Source organism: Euleptes europaea, chromosome 8 (genome assembly GCF_029931775.1).
Source record: "Euleptes europaea isolate rEulEur1 chromosome 8, rEulEur1.hap1, whole genome shotgun sequence".
Lineage (NCBI taxonomy): Eukaryota > Metazoa > Chordata > Lepidosauria > Squamata > Sphaerodactylidae > Euleptes > Euleptes europaea.
In genome coordinates, this window is record NC_079319.1 from 51,564,810 (window position 1) to 51,581,068 (window position 16,259).

The following is a 16,259-nucleotide window of genomic DNA, read 5'->3' on the forward strand; positions in this document are numbered from 1 at the left end:
CCACACAACCAAAGGGGCACTATGATATTGGCAGAGGGCTTCTCCCAGCTCTGTTAAGTAAGATTCTATAAGTGGGTACTGAATCTGGAGCCTTACAGATGTAAGGCATGTATTCTATCACCAAGTCTTGGCCTATGTTATTCTGAAAGTTCAAATGCCAGTCATAGGGAAGGTAAATACTGTTATGTCTTTCCTTGCTGGTCTGGGGGAAACCCCACGAGATGTCACTGTTTTATTAGAGTCTGATGCCGAAGGGAACACTTTATTTTGAGGAATATTGTTTTGATCAAATGTTTGTATTTTGGAATCAGCTGTGGAAAGGACCCAAGAAAGAAAATGCGAGGAAGTCCTCCTAGGAGCTGCAAGAGAAGGTGAAACTGGAAAGCTGACAGAAATGGTATGCATCATCAGTATATCTCATTTTCAACATGGCCTGGTGTGTGGTTACTTAAATCCAGAGACTGGTACCATAAACAGACAAAACAGATCTTTATACACACTGGAGAAAAGCCCCAAGTTTGCAAAAAAAAAAAAAACCAACCCAGAATGAAAAAATACATGGGAGTGGGGGGGTTACCATCCTCCCCCAAATAATAGAGGCAGGGTCTGTATCTTTAAGAAACAGATGCCCTCTGAGATATCAGTAGCAGTTGTGGGGGTTGCTAGGCAACCACAACACTATTGCCAACCTTCAAGCTTTGGTTTCTGTCAGTAAAAGGCAGGAGGAGGGCCCTTTCCATGGTTGTTTTGGCTTCTCAGTGCACCCCTGCTCCCTTCCCTCCTGCTCTTGAGGGAGAATTCATTAGGACCAGACCTAGCAGCAACTACCAGGCAACATGCTACCATGGAGAGTACCAGGGACAGTCTGACATGGAAGGAAGAGAATGCTGAGAGCTAGTGTGATTATACCGGTTACAGTGTCAAACTATGATCTGAGAAACCCATGCTCAAATCTCCTCTCTGCCATGGAAGCTTGTTGAGTGACCTTTGTCCAGTCCCTCTCTCTCAGCCTAGTCTACCTCACAGGTTGTTGTGAGGATAAAATGAATCAGAAAAGAATGATGCAAGCTGCTTTGGGTCTCTATTGGCGAGAAAAGGAATAAATGAAGTAAATAATAAAGCTGAAGACTGTGGGGTCAAATAGAAGAAAGGTTGGTTGGTGAGTGGGAAGGAGAGAAAGAAGAAGGAAAAGGTGACAGAGTACATGGGGGCTGCCAGGAGGAGAGAAAGAGTAAATAATGTGGGAAAGGGGATTCAGGGGGAAATTACCTCTGAAAGTTTTTTGGGGTTCCCCACATTATATCTGATTCTTAACATGGCCAAAAGAGTGGATTAAAAAAAATCATATTATAAAGGCCATATGCAGAGATGGGGTATGTTCATACTGACCTTGGGGGCCAATTCTTGGGCTTGCAGAAAAATGTGAAAAGTTTAAAAAGAAAATCAGGGGTTGTAATTCCCCCCCAAGTGGAGAACCAACTGATACCTTGTGAAATCTTGCAAGATCAGTCACCACTGTAGGGTTGCCTAACAACTAAGGCACAAGAGCATTGGCCTAAGCAATCCTAGCATTATTGGGTTGAGAGAGGAACACAAAGTGGAAAGTGAGGAAAAGTTGAGAAAAAGATCGGAAGACACACATTTTAGAAAATGGAGGGTGGAACCTGGAAAACAGAGGGGGGGGGGAAGAGGAAACGAGGTAGGGAGAAGGCTGTGAAGAAAGAGTAGAAAATGTGGTAGGGATACCTGGAAAAAAGAGGAGGAAAAAATACTGGACCAAAAAAAGGGAAGGAGCAAAATGGGAAGGGGAAGAAAAGTCTGGAAAAGAAAGAGAAAAAGAAGAAAATGATGGGTGGAGAAATTAGTGCAAAGAGAAAATGGAAAACTGGGGAGAGCTTGGGAGTGTGAGGGGGAGTGTGAAAACTGGGGGAGGGGGACACACATACAAGAAAATGGAAGGTTTATAAATGCTTGTAACCAAAGGGGAGAAAAGCTTGGAAAATAAAAAATATTGAGATGGGGAAAAAACCTGGGGGAAAAAGAGAGAGAAGGTGAGGGCTCTGTGGAGGAATATAGGGGATTTATAGTCAGATATCCTGATTTTTTTAAATTAAAAACCCCCCTGATAGGTTCAGATCAGGGCAGTAGCACTGGGGGAGGGGGCGTGTTAAAACTATAAACACTCCCTCCAAGCTACTGTTATCATGGTGGAGGGCAACGTCTGGTTCAATTTCATCTTTAAATTTAAATAAATAGGGAAGGGGCAAAGAAAGTTTCCAGCTAGGTAGAATAATTTGAGGGAACTCTGCTCTATAATTCAAATAGGCTGCCTGTGAAATTTCGGGGTGTGGGAGGGAGAAATGCAGGGGTGTGTAAGCATGATAAATGAAACTTCTGTAACTGTCTAGTTAAACAGGCCAAAGCCTCCTGACATTAACTGCACAGATCCGATGGGAAATACACCACTGCATTGTGCAGCGTATCGGGCCCACAAGCACTGTGCTTTGAAGCTACTCAAAGCTGGAGCGAACCCCAAAATAAAAAATAAAAATGGTAAGTAGTCCAGCTAAATTTAATTAAGTTCAGTGTGGTTTGGGGAGGGGAGGGACTTTAGTGCCATCGAGTCCAATTGCCAAAGCGGCCATTTTCTCCAGGGGAACTGATCTCTGTCACCTGGAGATCAGTTGTAATAGCAGGAGATCTCCAGCTACTACCTGATGGTTGGCAATCTTAGTGAAAGGTCAAAGTAGACGTTTCATTAGTGACTCAAACCAAAGAGCAGCTCTGTTGGTTGCTGATGTAAGAGGCAAACGCAGCTCTATGCAGCTTAAAATGTATTGTGTTATTGTTGTCACCACGATCCAGTGAGGGTCTAATTGGGGGGGAGGGGCTTGACTGGGGGGCGTCGAAGGCCCTGGGGCGGCTTGTAGGCCTCTAAGCAAGCCCAGAAGCGTATATTGCGCCGCCTTTTCAAAGAATGGGAAGGTTAGCACCCTCCTCTGTCCCCATAACCCTTCCTGTTTGGCGCCTTTCCCCGGTGGATTATCGCTAAGTAGGTGGGTGGGCTGCGTGGGGAGGCTCTACCGGGTGCACGCATATGGGAAAGGGTATTATGGGGAGGCCGTAATCGTAGGAGGGCCCGAATGGGAGGTTTATAGCCAGAGGTGTGGCTTATAGGAGATCTGCAGCTAGGTAGGAGAGGCCTATGGGTGGGGGAAGTTATAGCTATATAGGGCAGAATAGTAAGATGGCATGGAGTTGTTGTTATTATTGAATCTTTGGGAGGGGCTGTGGCTCGGTGGTAGAGCCTCTGCTTGGCCTGCAGAAGGTCCCAGGTTCAATCCCCGGCATCTCCAGTTAAAGGGATTAGGCAAGTAGGCGATGTGAAGGGCCTCTGCCTGAGACCCCGGAGAGCTGCTGCCGGTCTGAGTAGACAATACTGACTTTGATGGACCGAGGGTCCGATTCAGTATAAGGCAGCTTCACGTGTTCACGTGTTCATGTGTTCATGTATGTATTTCTGATGAAAATCTGCCAAAATATATATCTTCTTTCTTAAACAGGTCAGACACCCTTGGATTTGGCTCAAGGAGCAGAAATGAAACACATACTTGGAGGGGGAATTGGGAAGGTGGGTATAAAAAATCATGTATTAAAACTACTGTCCATGAGGATAGATTTATGTTTTAATATCTCAATTTTTTACAGGTGATCAACAAACCTCTGAAACGATATGAAGGTCTACTGTGGAAGGTGCTTAACTTCTCCTTGTTTTCATTCGCATAATTGTGCTTCAAGTATAATATTTTTTCTCACTACAGTAAATCCCAAAAGATATCATACCAACCATTTGATCCAATCTAATTAGTTAATAAGCCCATCTTCCTGTTCTTAATCAGTTGAGGGCAGTGTACATGTTCTGTCTTCATTATGGTTTGGGGCAGAGGGATGGATACAGCTATCTTACTTTGAAAATGTTTTTTTCCTGCATACCTCGGGAATTCCCCAAGTATATAGATAATCTTACACTGTTTATGAGTGGGCCTCTCTTGCTCCTTTATGTAGTAAACTTTATGGTTGAGTGTCTAAGAGGGGGAATACTTAGGACTCACAACGAATTGTAAAGTGAGACATACTATTAAGAAATCTACCCACCCTTCCCCAAATCTCCCTCAAGGATGCTTTTAAATTCTTAAGGGACTCGAACTGACCAAATTCCCCCATTTCTAGTGGATATAATAATAATGATGTGTTCCTATCCTAGTGGCCTTTAGAAAGAATTTTTTCCTGAAATAAATTTTTTTCTTAAACTTTTGAGTGGGAACTATTCTGCATATAGCCCTGTTTAAACATAATGATATGAACTAAATTGATTTGATAAAAAGCTAGCATGTGATGTCAAGATTATTCACTATTACTACTTTGTTCAAAGAGTTCAAGATTTTTTGGCTGGAAACCTTATTGGGTAGTACTGGAACATGGAGTCCTTTCCTGGTACCAAAAACAGTAAGTGCGAAATTAAGCAATATTCTTGATTGCTGTGGTATTGATTAATATGATTAATTTCTTGTTCTCTCTTTTAAAGGGTTGATATAGGAAATAGTAACTGCCGTCAAGGATGCAAGCACTTAACACAAGCCATTTGCACAGTAAGTAGATTTGGGAATTCTGAAATCAGTGAATGTATACGAACAAAATGGATGAAAAGGTTGAGCTTAAATGTAGAACTCTAAGGTTTCTTCCACTCTGTGGTTGTGCTCTGCCTTCTCCAAACACACACCAAACTGCAGCAGGTTTTTTTTTGTTTTGCTCAACATTGTTGTGCACTTGTCCGTATATTACTGCATTTCCTGAAAATTGTACTCATAGCAGGGTTTGTCACCCACCATGTAGACAGGGCAAGTCCAGATCTTTGGAGCTCCTTGCCCACATCTTCTGCCATTTTCATCACCAGTGGAAAAGCTTTTAAATATTGGTACAGGTAGATTATCCCTTATCCAGACATCCCATATCCAGACTGATCCAAAAACCAGACCCTTCAAGCCAGCATGCAAGCAGATCTGTGCTGCCTGCTTTCAATGTTTCCTCTCACCTGAAAAAATAAATTACAGTGTACACTGCGTTGTAGGTGGAGACTGAAAGCCTGCTGTTGTTAGTTTGTTTGTTGTTGCTCTTTAACAGCTGATACAGGTATTCTGGTGAGATAGTTAAACCTTTGCTTTCTGGTGGTTCACTGTACACAAAATTATTAAAAATATTGTTTAAAATGACACGCAGGCTATGTGTATAAAGTGTATATAAACCATAAATGAATTTGGGTCCCATCCCCAAGATATCTCATTATGTATATGCAAAAATTCTAAAATATTCCAATATACGGAAAGATCTGAAATATGGACCACTTCTGGTCCCGTGCAGTCCGGATAAGGGATACTCAACCTGTAGTAAGTATATTGCTATAGTGTTGGACCATGATAGCTATATGTTTACTACCAGTTTCTTTTTGCAGGCAAACAGCACTTCAGCAAGGGAGTAGGAAATGGCAGGCATGAGGGAATATCACTGAGAAGCCCCCCCCCCCCCCCGAGGATGCTCCATTGCTGCTGCTATTGCCTCTGAATTCTCAGTGTAATGACGGGACAACAGGAAATTGTTGCCCTGTGGAAGCAACTTAAGAAGCCTACTTGGGGCTTCTTAACCTAACCCCACTCAACACAATGGCTTAAACAAATTGTTTAGCCATTCTTCAGCATACAATTTGTATGCTGTTGTTGTTTTTTGTTAATAGCTTTGAAAAAGTCTCTTAGGCTACACATTTGTTAGTTTTATTTTTCCAGGGTGGGAAAGCAATGAATCTCAAAGGAGAGGTGCCAATGGGTAGGAGTTTTGAAATTGCTGCTCTAGATCTGCCATTAAAATGTTGGCATATTGTGGAGCCATGCGGGTGCCCATGGCTGTGCCATTGATTTGAAGGTATAAGTCCTCACCAAAGTTGAATTAGTTGTGAGTGAGAGCAAACCTGCAGAATCAGTGGCAAGATATGGTGGTGTCAGGAATGGTGTTTCTAATGGCTTGTAGTCCATCCTCATGGGGGAAGTTGGTTTATAGAGACTCAACATCCATGGTGGCTAGAGTGCTGTTTTCTGGGAGATGGTTAATGGTGTGCAGTGTCCTTAGGAAGTGTGTGGTGTTACAGACATAGCTGGGGGTATTAATGACGTATGGTCTCAGGATGGAGTCCATATATCCTGATATTCCTAGGCGATGGTGCCTATGCTTGAGACAATGGGACATCAAGGTTGCCAGGTTTATGTATCTTTGGCAGGAGGTAGAAAGTGCTCTTTCGAGGTTCTTGGGGTAAATCTGTATAAATTTGTTCCTGTATATGTTTTGGTAATTTTTTTGTGATTTTATCCTTACTTACAGTTATGGATGTTAGAATAAATAGCCATAGAATTAAAAATCTGCAGTTCAGATCATTTCAGCAAATCTAACTTATATGAAGCATTACCCAGCTGCAGATGTGCTGACTTTGATTTCTACCATAGGTAAAAAGCGCAGATGGTTGCCTATTCTCTGTCAAATGCTTTGATAATACAATTTACAGTTTTAAAGTCCCTAAGACCAACCCTCAGCAATCAAGAGTGGTAAGCTTCTATTTATTTAATATTTAGCAACTTGCAGACTGAAATCTGGAGCAAAACCATTATCTATAGGTCGGTTCACATGTAACACCAAAGTGTGGGGGTTTGGCATTACATGAACAAGCCTTTGTGTGTCTCTCAGACTCGCATCCCCTCCTTCCCTTACACACCATAGTGAATTGGTTATTTCCTGGCTTCTGGCATATTTTTTAGATTGATGTTTAATTTGAACTGGCAGGAACAAATAGTGGATTGCGGGCCTAGCTTGGAGAAAAGCACAAACCCAGAGTTTGCCAGTACAGATGAAATGCAAAGCTATGGCTCGCCAAAACCATGAAATGTATAATTTGGCGGGGGGTTGTGGTGGAGAAAGGAGAGAGTGCAAACGTAAGGCACCCCAAGTTTATTAATCTAGCACCAAACTGTAGTATGGGATTATGCCTGAGACAGAAAAGGAACCCCTTTCCCACTGATTTGTTTCTGGCTATCTCAAAGCAGGGGTCTAGCGCTGGCAAACTTTAAAGAACGGTGGCTGTTGAAACTGACCAGAAAGGTTGTGTGCAAGGCAAGGGTGGGGGGGAGAAACACCCAGCTCCACTCCCAAGATCTTAAAACACCCTACTGAAAATCATAATTGCCTTCAAGGGGGAGGGGGTTTGAACGGGGAGGAACAAGCGGGAATGGGCGTGAGGAAAGAAATCCGAAGTTAGCACTATTCACAGGAATTGGCTTGATTAGCTTCGCTTTGGGGTCGAGGCAAAATTTGAATTCTTTTTACAAGAGGTTTCTGAAGCCATTGGGCAAATGTGGGTGGCTGCGGAGTGACCCCTGAAGGAGGTAAAATGCATGAATAACAAAAAAAAGCTGCAAGGCAGTTCCTCTGGGACTGCGTGACTAATAACCAAGCAAAAACGGCCAGTGTTTAAGAAGATAAAGTGTTGGTTTTTATACCCTGCTTTTCTCTACCAAAAGGAGTCTCAAAGCGGCTTACAATTGCCTTCCCTCCCCCCTCCCCAACAGGCACCTTGTGAGGTAGGTGAGGCTGAGAGAGTTCTGAGAAAATTGTGACTAACCCAAGGTCACCCAGCAGGCTGCGTGCAGAAGAGTGGGGAATCTAATCTGGAGTCCGCTGCTCATGTGGAGGAGCGTGGAATCAAACCTGGTTCTCCAGATTAAATGGGATAGACAAAATCATGGAGGATGGTTTTTATTAATGACTAGTAGTCACCTGCATTTTCTGATATAAGGCAAGTCCAAACACCAGTTGTTCAGGGACACTGGCAGCAGAGGCAGTTCTGTTCATTTCCTGCCCAAGGGCTTCCATGAGGTTCCTGGCTGGAGTAGATGGATCTTTGGCCTAAGCCAGTAGAGATTTTCTAAAGATTAGAAACAAAGCCATCCCTGAAAAATCCAGCTCTCTTTGGTCAACCAGTTCTTTGACTCTTCACAAACCTAGGCTGCATAAGGTCTGGTTCATGTTCAGGATATTAAACAGTAGTAAAGAAGTCTGTTTTCTTATCTTCCCTTCTGACCACTTTTTGTTTTCCAGAACTGGGTGCAGGCTATAGAAGAACATTCAGCATATAGTACACACTACTGTACTCAGGAACAGTGGAGTGACAATGAGGAAGAAGATGATCCAGTATCAGCTGCTGTATTGCAAGATTCACTTAAAGTAAGTACGAGAAGTAGCAGTCTCCTTACTCCCACGGTATGTAGAACTCGCAGGCCCTCTGCAGGACAAGTAGTATCAGAATGATCCACTTTATGTGGGTCCGTCCATTGAAAGAAGATGCCCTTAATTTGCTTGTCATCAGTAGTTGCCTTTCCCTTTTCATGGGAGAGGGAGGGAGTATGTCTCCTTGCCTCCCACCATTCTCCATGGAGGAAAAGAGGTGGCTTCCCCTCTTATGAGTAACCCTTTTGCAGAAAGCATCAAGAGAGGAGAAGGAGCCTGCCCGTTCTTTCACAGAGAACTTGAGGGAGGCAGAGGAAGGGAGATTTCTTCTCCTTCCCCTTGTTGGAGGCAGAGATGGCAGAAGCAAGGTGTTGCTGATCCTTTCTGCAAAAGCCCGTTCACAAGAGAGAACCCGCTTCTCTTCTTCCTCCCCACCCCCGTTTCTTGCCAGTTTTCCCTTAGAGAAAAGGAGGAGCAACTTCTCTCCGTTCCCATTAGGTTTTTGTAATGTGCAGCAGCCATCAAGTGCTGCTGGGATCGTCTGAAAAACCTCAGCACAAAGGGAAGTGCTGCTTTGTTCCCTGAGGATTCAGGAGAAGCAGGAATAAATAACAGCCTAGCCAAAATTTGTGGAGCCCTGCCATTAAAATGGTCAGATGCTTCAGCAGTGCAAAATAAATGGATCACCTCTATGTGGTTGCACAAGTCTGGATGTTGTGTGTGTCATCTTTTTATCCTGATCTGCCTCCAAGGAGCTTAAGGTACAGTGCATGGTTCTCCGCTTCTTCATTTTATCTTCACAACAATCTAGTGAGGTAGGTTAAACCGAGAAGGAGTGATTGGGCCAAAGTTACTCAATGTCCTTTATGGCTGAATGGAAATTTGCATCTGGGTCTACCAAGTCCTAGTACAACACTCTAACCGCTGTATTATACTAGACCTTATTACCTCTTTATTATATTAAAGTGTTCTCCACTTATAAGTGTTAAGAAGTCTAGGAATAACACTGATTTCTGTTAGATAGGAGAGAGCACAATGGAAATGTATTGGCAACTTTTGCCATGTTTTTAAGCAAACATACAGGCAGAGCATGCTGGAAACACAGACTATTAAACCAAACAGCAAAGCCACTGATCCTGTACTAAAAGTGCAGAAAGGAACTATATTTAGAGGTGTTTTTACCTTCAGTCATCTCACAGCTCTTTGATCATGCTCCCTAAATGTAAAACTGTACACACAGCCTGTTTTTATCTGTATCTCACTGGTTGAACAGTGTCACCTTCCAAAGACGAGAGAGAGGCTGCATATACTCTAGATTAAATAGTCTCTGCCCAGGTCATCACCATGAACAAAACAAAAAGACCATGTTTACCCTTTTACAGAATGCCACTGTTCCAGTCTCATGTTCCTGCTTGTTTATAGAAAGATAGTTATCTTCTTGGCATCACAGGGGCCGTTCTTCACAAACATAGCCTGTCCTTTGCTGTAGTTCCTCTCCAGCAGGGCATCCCCATACACAACCAGTTTTCTAAGATGAATAGAGTTCCACCAGCAAGAGTAGGATGATATGTATATGTGTGTGCATATGTGTGCTGTCAAGTCACAGCCAACTTATAGCAACCTGATAGGGTTTTCAAAGCAAGAGTCGTTCAGAAGTGGTTTGCCATTGCCTGCCTCCGGATGGGCTGAGAGAGTTCTGAGAGAACTGTGACTGACTCAAGGTCACCCAGCATGCTTCATATGGAGAAGCGGGGAATTGGAACTGGTTCTCCAGGTTAGAGTCCCTTAACCACTATACCATGCTGTCTCTGTGATCAGGATTTTCTGTGGCTGTGTGTGTTGAAGTTTAAATCATCCTCATTGCTCATCACCAAGAAAGGTCTAGGAACTGTCCTTAGGAGAGAGAGCCCTTCCCCATCATGCTTCTGTCTCAGTCTAGATCAGGGGTGGGGAACGTCAGGCCCAGGGGCTTTTAAGGCCCGCGAAATCATTTGGTCTGGCCCTTTGTGGGTCCTGGCAGATCTCTAGCTCAGAAGGATCTAAGACTGGTGAACCGCCCCCTCCCGCGGACAGGAATAGCCTCTATTCAAGGCGGATGTGAGTTTGTTTTGCCGAGAAAAGGAACCTTTCCCCCCCCCCCCTTGCAGAAGAGTCCTTAGCTATGGAGCTGCTAGGACTGCCCAAGGCACTGTGTTAACCCGTTCCCGCCTGGGCTGTGGAGAAACTACGTGGCAGACACTCTGAGCGGTCTCCGTCGTGCCTCTTGGCTAAATGTTTGACCAAATATAGCAGGCTAATTTTTAAAGCTGATAATTTTGTATGGCCCACAAATGATATTATAAATATCCAAATGGCCCTTGGCGGAAAAAAGGTTCCCCACCCCTGGTCTAGATGGATCATGTCCCCTTTCCACAGCTGGTATCTGCAAATGCCAGGTGGGGGGTAGAGGATGACACTGTGGAAACAATGTGGGAGGCAGGTTAAAATCTCTCTTTCCCAGATACCGTTACAGTGAGGGGAAAAAGTATTTGATCCCCTGCTGAATTTGCCCGTTTGCCCTCTGATGAAGAAATGACAAGTCCATAATTTTAATGGTAGGTCTATTGTAGCTGTGAGAGACAGAATAACAACAGGAAAACCCCCAGAAACCCAGAAGACAAAAGTCAGAGATTGATGTTCATTATAATGAGTGAAATAAGTATTTGATCCCTTTGCAAAAGATGACTTAGTACTTGGTGGCAAAACCCTTGTTGGCAATTACAGAGGTCAGACGTTTCTTGTAGGTGGCCACCAAGTTTGCACACATCTCAGGAGGTATTTTGTCCCACTCCTCTTTGCAGCTCCTCTCCAAGTCAGTAAGATTTCGAGGCTGATGTGTAGCTACTCGAACCTTCAGCTCCCTCCACAGATTTTTGATGGGATTAAGGTCTGGAGACTGGCTAGGCCACTCCAGGACCTTAATGTGCTTCTTCTTGAGCCACTCCTTTGTTGCCTTGGCCGTGTGTTTTGGGTCATTGTCATGCTGGAATACCCATCCTTGACCCATTTTCAATGGCCTGGCTGAGGGAAGGAGGTGCTCACCCAAGATTTGACGATACATGGTCCCGTCCATCGTCCCTTCGATGCGGTGAAGGTGTCCTGTCCCATTAGCAGAAAAACACCCCCAAAGCAGAATATGTCCCCCTCCATGTTTGACGGTGGGGATGGTGTTCTTGGGGTCATAGGCAGCATTCCTCCTCCTCCAAGCACGGCGAGCTGAGTTGATGCCAAAGAGCTCGATTTTGGTTTCATCTGACCACAACACTTTCACCCAGTTCTCCTCTGGGTCATTCAGATGTGCATTGGCAAACTGCAGATGGGCCTGTACATGCGCTGTCTTGAGCAAGGGGACCTTGCGGGCTCTGCAAGATCTCAGTCCTTCACGGCGTAGTGTGTTACCAACTGTTTTCATGGTGACTATGGTCCCAGCTGCCCTGAGATCATTGACAAGTTCCCCCTGTGTAGTTCTGGGCTGCTTCATCACCGTTCTCATGATCATTGCAACTCCACGAGATGAGATCTTGCATGGAGCCCCAGACCGAGGGAGGTTGACAGTTAGGGTTATGGTTGTCACCTTCTCACCAAGCTGCTTGGCAATAGTCTTGTAGCCCAGTCCAGCCTTGTGCAGGTCTACCATCTTGTCCCTGACATCCTTGGACAGCTCTTTGGTCTTGGTCATGGTGGCTAGTTTGGAATCTGATGGATTGATTGCTTCTGTCGACAGTAGAACCCTAACCCTAACCTGGCTGGTTGATAGGGGATCAAATACTTATTTCACTCATTATAATGCACATCAATCTCTGACTTTTGTCTTCTGGGTTTCTGGGGGTTTTCCTGTTGTTATTCTGTCTCTCACAGTTACAATAAACCGACCATTAAAATTATGGACTGGTCATTTCTTCATCAGAGGGCAAATGGGCAAATTTAGCAGGGGATCAAATACTTTTTCCCCTCACTGTATCTAACCTGATTTGGCAGAGGGTTGTGTTAAACTTCTTTAAAGTACAGACCCCGGTCATGGCTAGTTAAATTCTAAATTAAATTTGTGGGCCACAGAAGTGCTCTTAAGAGGGGAATAAAGCCTCTAGGATGTAATCTCAAATATCTTAATTTGCTTTCTGCACAAGCGTCTAGATTTTTCCATGTTTAGATCTCTTTCAGTGCTTTGTGCTCCTTCAGCTAGTTACACTAAAAAAATGCTATACTGTCTGTGGATGTGTTTAACAGTAACAGTGTTCTGTTTAGAGAAAATACGGAGAGAATGATAGTAAATGTGTGGGGGGTTTTCCTGCTTCTAACCAGGAGAGGGAGTTTGTCTGGTAATTGTCTCTAAAGCTAGGTTCTTAGACTTTTTTTTTTCCAATTGCATGAAAGCTTGAAACGATAGAAACCTTTCCCATCTCAAGTAAAAGAAAGAGGAAATAAATTAATGGTAAATATGTGCAAGTCTTGACCCATGATTTTATTAACTTATAAAGGACCCTTTCATCCTTGTAATAATTGACTATGCAAAACTAAATATTTTTCTAAATTCTTGTAAAAAATTTTTTTACTTTCCCTATGTATATTCATGCTGTAGAAGCAAAAGGGAAATATAATTTATGGCAGGTTAAACTTTTAATACCAAAAATAATTTTAGAGTTTTAAATATATTCTTGAGATGATTCATCAGTATTTCCTTTTACGCTAACTCCATTCATGAGTACAGTGGGCTATAATTACTGATAACACTCCCTTGTAGGGTTGCCAGCTCCAGGTTGGGAAATACCTGGAGATTTTGGGCATGGAGCCTGAGGAGGGTGGGGTTTGGAGAGGGGAGGGACTTCGATGCCATAGAGTCCAATTGTCAAAGTGGCCATTTTCTCCAGGGGGACAGATCTCTGTCTCCTGGAGATCAGTTGTAATAGCAGGAGATCTCCAGCCATCACCTGGAAGTTGGCAACCCTACTCCCTTACTTAAATCAAGCAGAAACAGTAAAACTGCTTTAAGGGGGAAAAGGAGGCCGGTTATCCGTCACAGGTGTAGAGGTGGAAGCAGAGACCTAGGGCAAGGTTGTGGAGAATTTATGAACTGCTCTGTCCTGCTCTTTCACTTTCTATCAAGCTGTGCTGGCTTGCTGGGCTGGGTGGAGTTCTGTGAGCTGCAGGGCATCAGAAATTCTGGGCTTGCACATCTCCCGACAATAGTACAAAGCATTTGAGTCTGTATTATCCAGTTATGATCGAGAATGAAAGAAGCTAGGACCATGGATTTGGAGACTGAGCTGCCCTCTCTTGAATGCGCTCTTCCTTCTGGAAAAGGTGAAGAGTGAATTTGCATATATGAAGGGATGAAGAAATCACTGATCAAGTGCCGAGTTCTGTGCTTGCTCTAGTAAATAAAACCCAAGCAATGGGTTTTGTAGGTGCTGAATTGAAGGGGGGGGGGGGAAACAACCTAAAATGAAATTATTTAATGGTAATTTGATGTTGCAGTGAAGGAACAGGCTACAAGAAGACTATCTGTGTACCTGGTCTCTCTAATAAATATGAAAGCTAATTTCCCATCTGATCCACAAAGTCAGTCATTCAGTGAGAGGAAGAGGGCCCTTTAGAAAGTTCTGACAACTAAGGAAGGTGGTTTCGGTAAAAGGCGTTACTGCACAACTATTGCTTGTTCAATACGGCAAGACTTGTTTAGTATTTAAGTACCTCTTGTTAATTTCCTAATCTTACCTCTCTGTTTTTTAACACATAACTGATTTTTGCTGCATGTATGGCTCTTCTGTTACAGTCTTAGATTAATTCTATACCAATTTACTTCCTGTTGTCCTCACTCTTCCTTCCCAGCCCTTCCTTCTTTTGGTTTCCACAAATAATTCAGTGCACATACCTGTGTGCACAACTATATATAATGTATACAGAACTTGATATATCTCAGTTCTGTGCCCAGTCTCCAGACCTACATGCTGTACTGTTGTAGATTGTTTTGGGAGAAAACTTACTGTATATTGCTCACTTTTAGGGCAACTAGTGAATAATTCTGCTCTGAGTCTATCTTGCTCCATCAGTGTCTAAAATATTTATGCTGTGATATTTGAGTATCAGCTGTGTCACCTTGAAACGACTGTGCTTCTGGAAACACAAAGACGTACTTTTGCAAATGGAGATCTTCAGTTCAGAAACTGTCACATGCATGTTCCAACATATCTCTAATAAGTTCCTCATTTAATTCTTTGGGACGAACATAGCAACAACTCTTAAATAGAAAAAATTAAGAACTATCCAAAAAAAATTATGAAAAGAACTGTGTTCAAAATTTAGTTGATTCAGTGCTTCAAATGTACAACTGCTAACTGTTTTATATACAGGGATTTTAAATATTGGGGTGGAGCCTAGGCTTAACAGAAGAGCATCTGCTTTGTATTGAGAAGGTCCCAGGTTATATCTCTGGCTAAAAGTTTTAGGTCGTAGATTATATGAAAGTCCTTGTCTGAGACCCTGGAGATAAGCATCCAGTCAGAGTAGACAACCAGAGGCCTGACTCTGTATAAGGCATCTTTCAAATCAAACTATAGACATCAAATTAAAAAAAAAGTTTAAAAAAATTCACATGGCAGTTTGTAATATTCAGAAGAAATTGATCACTTGTAAGCAGCTATCTTTTTCAGGGTAAATTTTATCATATAGATATCGTTAAAATAATTTCCTATATCCATTTGAACACTAGAATTCATTTTCTTGTTACTTGTCAGGTTTGAAGCTTTTTACATAACATGATAATACACTGATTTTTCCCCCTCAGAAGGCACAGACATGTCAACAAAGACTAGATAAAGAGATTTCCAGTTTCGTCGCCTTGATAAAGTCCTGTGACACCACTCAAGGTAATTTTTAATCAATAAGAAACAATTTTTCTATTTTTAAAGTAGTTTCTTGCCAAGTACAGGGAAACTACCCCACTACAGTTCTAATTCTATTACATTGTGACAGAATTTTAGATTTATACCCTGATTTTCTACCCAATGGATTTAATTAATATGATTTTTTCAAAAGGTAGGGAAAAAATCCCTACTCAGATAACTCACAATCTAGAAAACTAAGAAACACAAAGGAAGCGGCAAAATGAATGGGTTTTTCAAAAGTCAAATTCTTTGTGGAAACAGGACAGTTCTTTCAGGAAATCTAAGTTGTCCAATATCCAATCCCATCAAAGAGATGGGATTTAGAGCAGTTCTCTCCTGTTCTGTGATATTATTTAGCTCAATAGGCTGACCTGTCCCAATCCTGATTCTTCTGATGCTTCTCTGTGAACCATAACTACCAGCTCCCTCCTTCCTGAGATTTTATATAGACTTTGTCAGAGGGAACTAGTTTCTGCTCCAGTTAGAAATGCCTTTGTCTCGTAAGCCACAAATATCAAGCATATCCCGTGCCATTTTTTTAAGACTACGAAGGCTTGACAAGTTATGCCTCTCTGCTTTGCTCTGTGACACAGTCTAACTATGGGCAATTTAACTCGAATATGCTTCAAATATAAAAACATGTTGGAAGAAAATAATAAACCAAGTGTGTCTTCTACTACTTCCCCCCCAAAAAAAGGTGTCCCCATTTCATTTCTCAAGAAAGCTGAAGTGGTCTCTGAAACATCAAGAGAAACTTGTGAAGCCCTGAGTAACTGCCTGAAACTCTTCACTAAGCAAGAAGGGGTAGGTATATTGTCTATGGCATGCACAGTCAGAACGGTGGCAGGTATTATCAAGGAAAATTACAAGACTGGAGTTTGGATATTAGTCTTTCTCTTAGTACCAGCCCTGGGTTATAAGTTCTAGTGGAGTTCCGCAACACTGGGTTGTGTTTGCTTCTTCCTTATCAGTTGGGACCACATGTAGCTACAGGCTTCAGACATTTAAATAATG

General features: G+C 42.7%; 1 protein-coding gene across 1 annotated transcript in view; it reads left to right on the forward strand.

Moving 5' to 3' along the window:
- Nucleotides 1-16,259, forward strand: part of OSBPL1A (oxysterol binding protein like 1A) — a 95,912-nt gene that overhangs the window by 26,635 nt on the left and 53,018 nt on the right. The window contains exons 6-15 of the mRNA XM_056854213.1: nucleotides 312-397; nucleotides 2,409-2,553; nucleotides 3,564-3,631; nucleotides 3,709-3,753; nucleotides 4,433-4,506; nucleotides 4,586-4,649; nucleotides 6,549-6,647; nucleotides 8,194-8,319; nucleotides 15,146-15,227; nucleotides 15,943-16,049. Coding sequence (XP_056710191.1) covers nucleotides 312-397; nucleotides 2,409-2,553; nucleotides 3,564-3,631; nucleotides 3,709-3,753; nucleotides 4,433-4,506; nucleotides 4,586-4,649; nucleotides 6,549-6,647; nucleotides 8,194-8,319; nucleotides 15,146-15,227; nucleotides 15,943-16,049 — 896 coding nt within the window. The remainder of the gene's footprint in view (nucleotides 1-311; nucleotides 398-2,408; nucleotides 2,554-3,563; nucleotides 3,632-3,708; nucleotides 3,754-4,432; nucleotides 4,507-4,585; nucleotides 4,650-6,548; nucleotides 6,648-8,193; nucleotides 8,320-15,145; nucleotides 15,228-15,942; nucleotides 16,050-16,259) is intronic.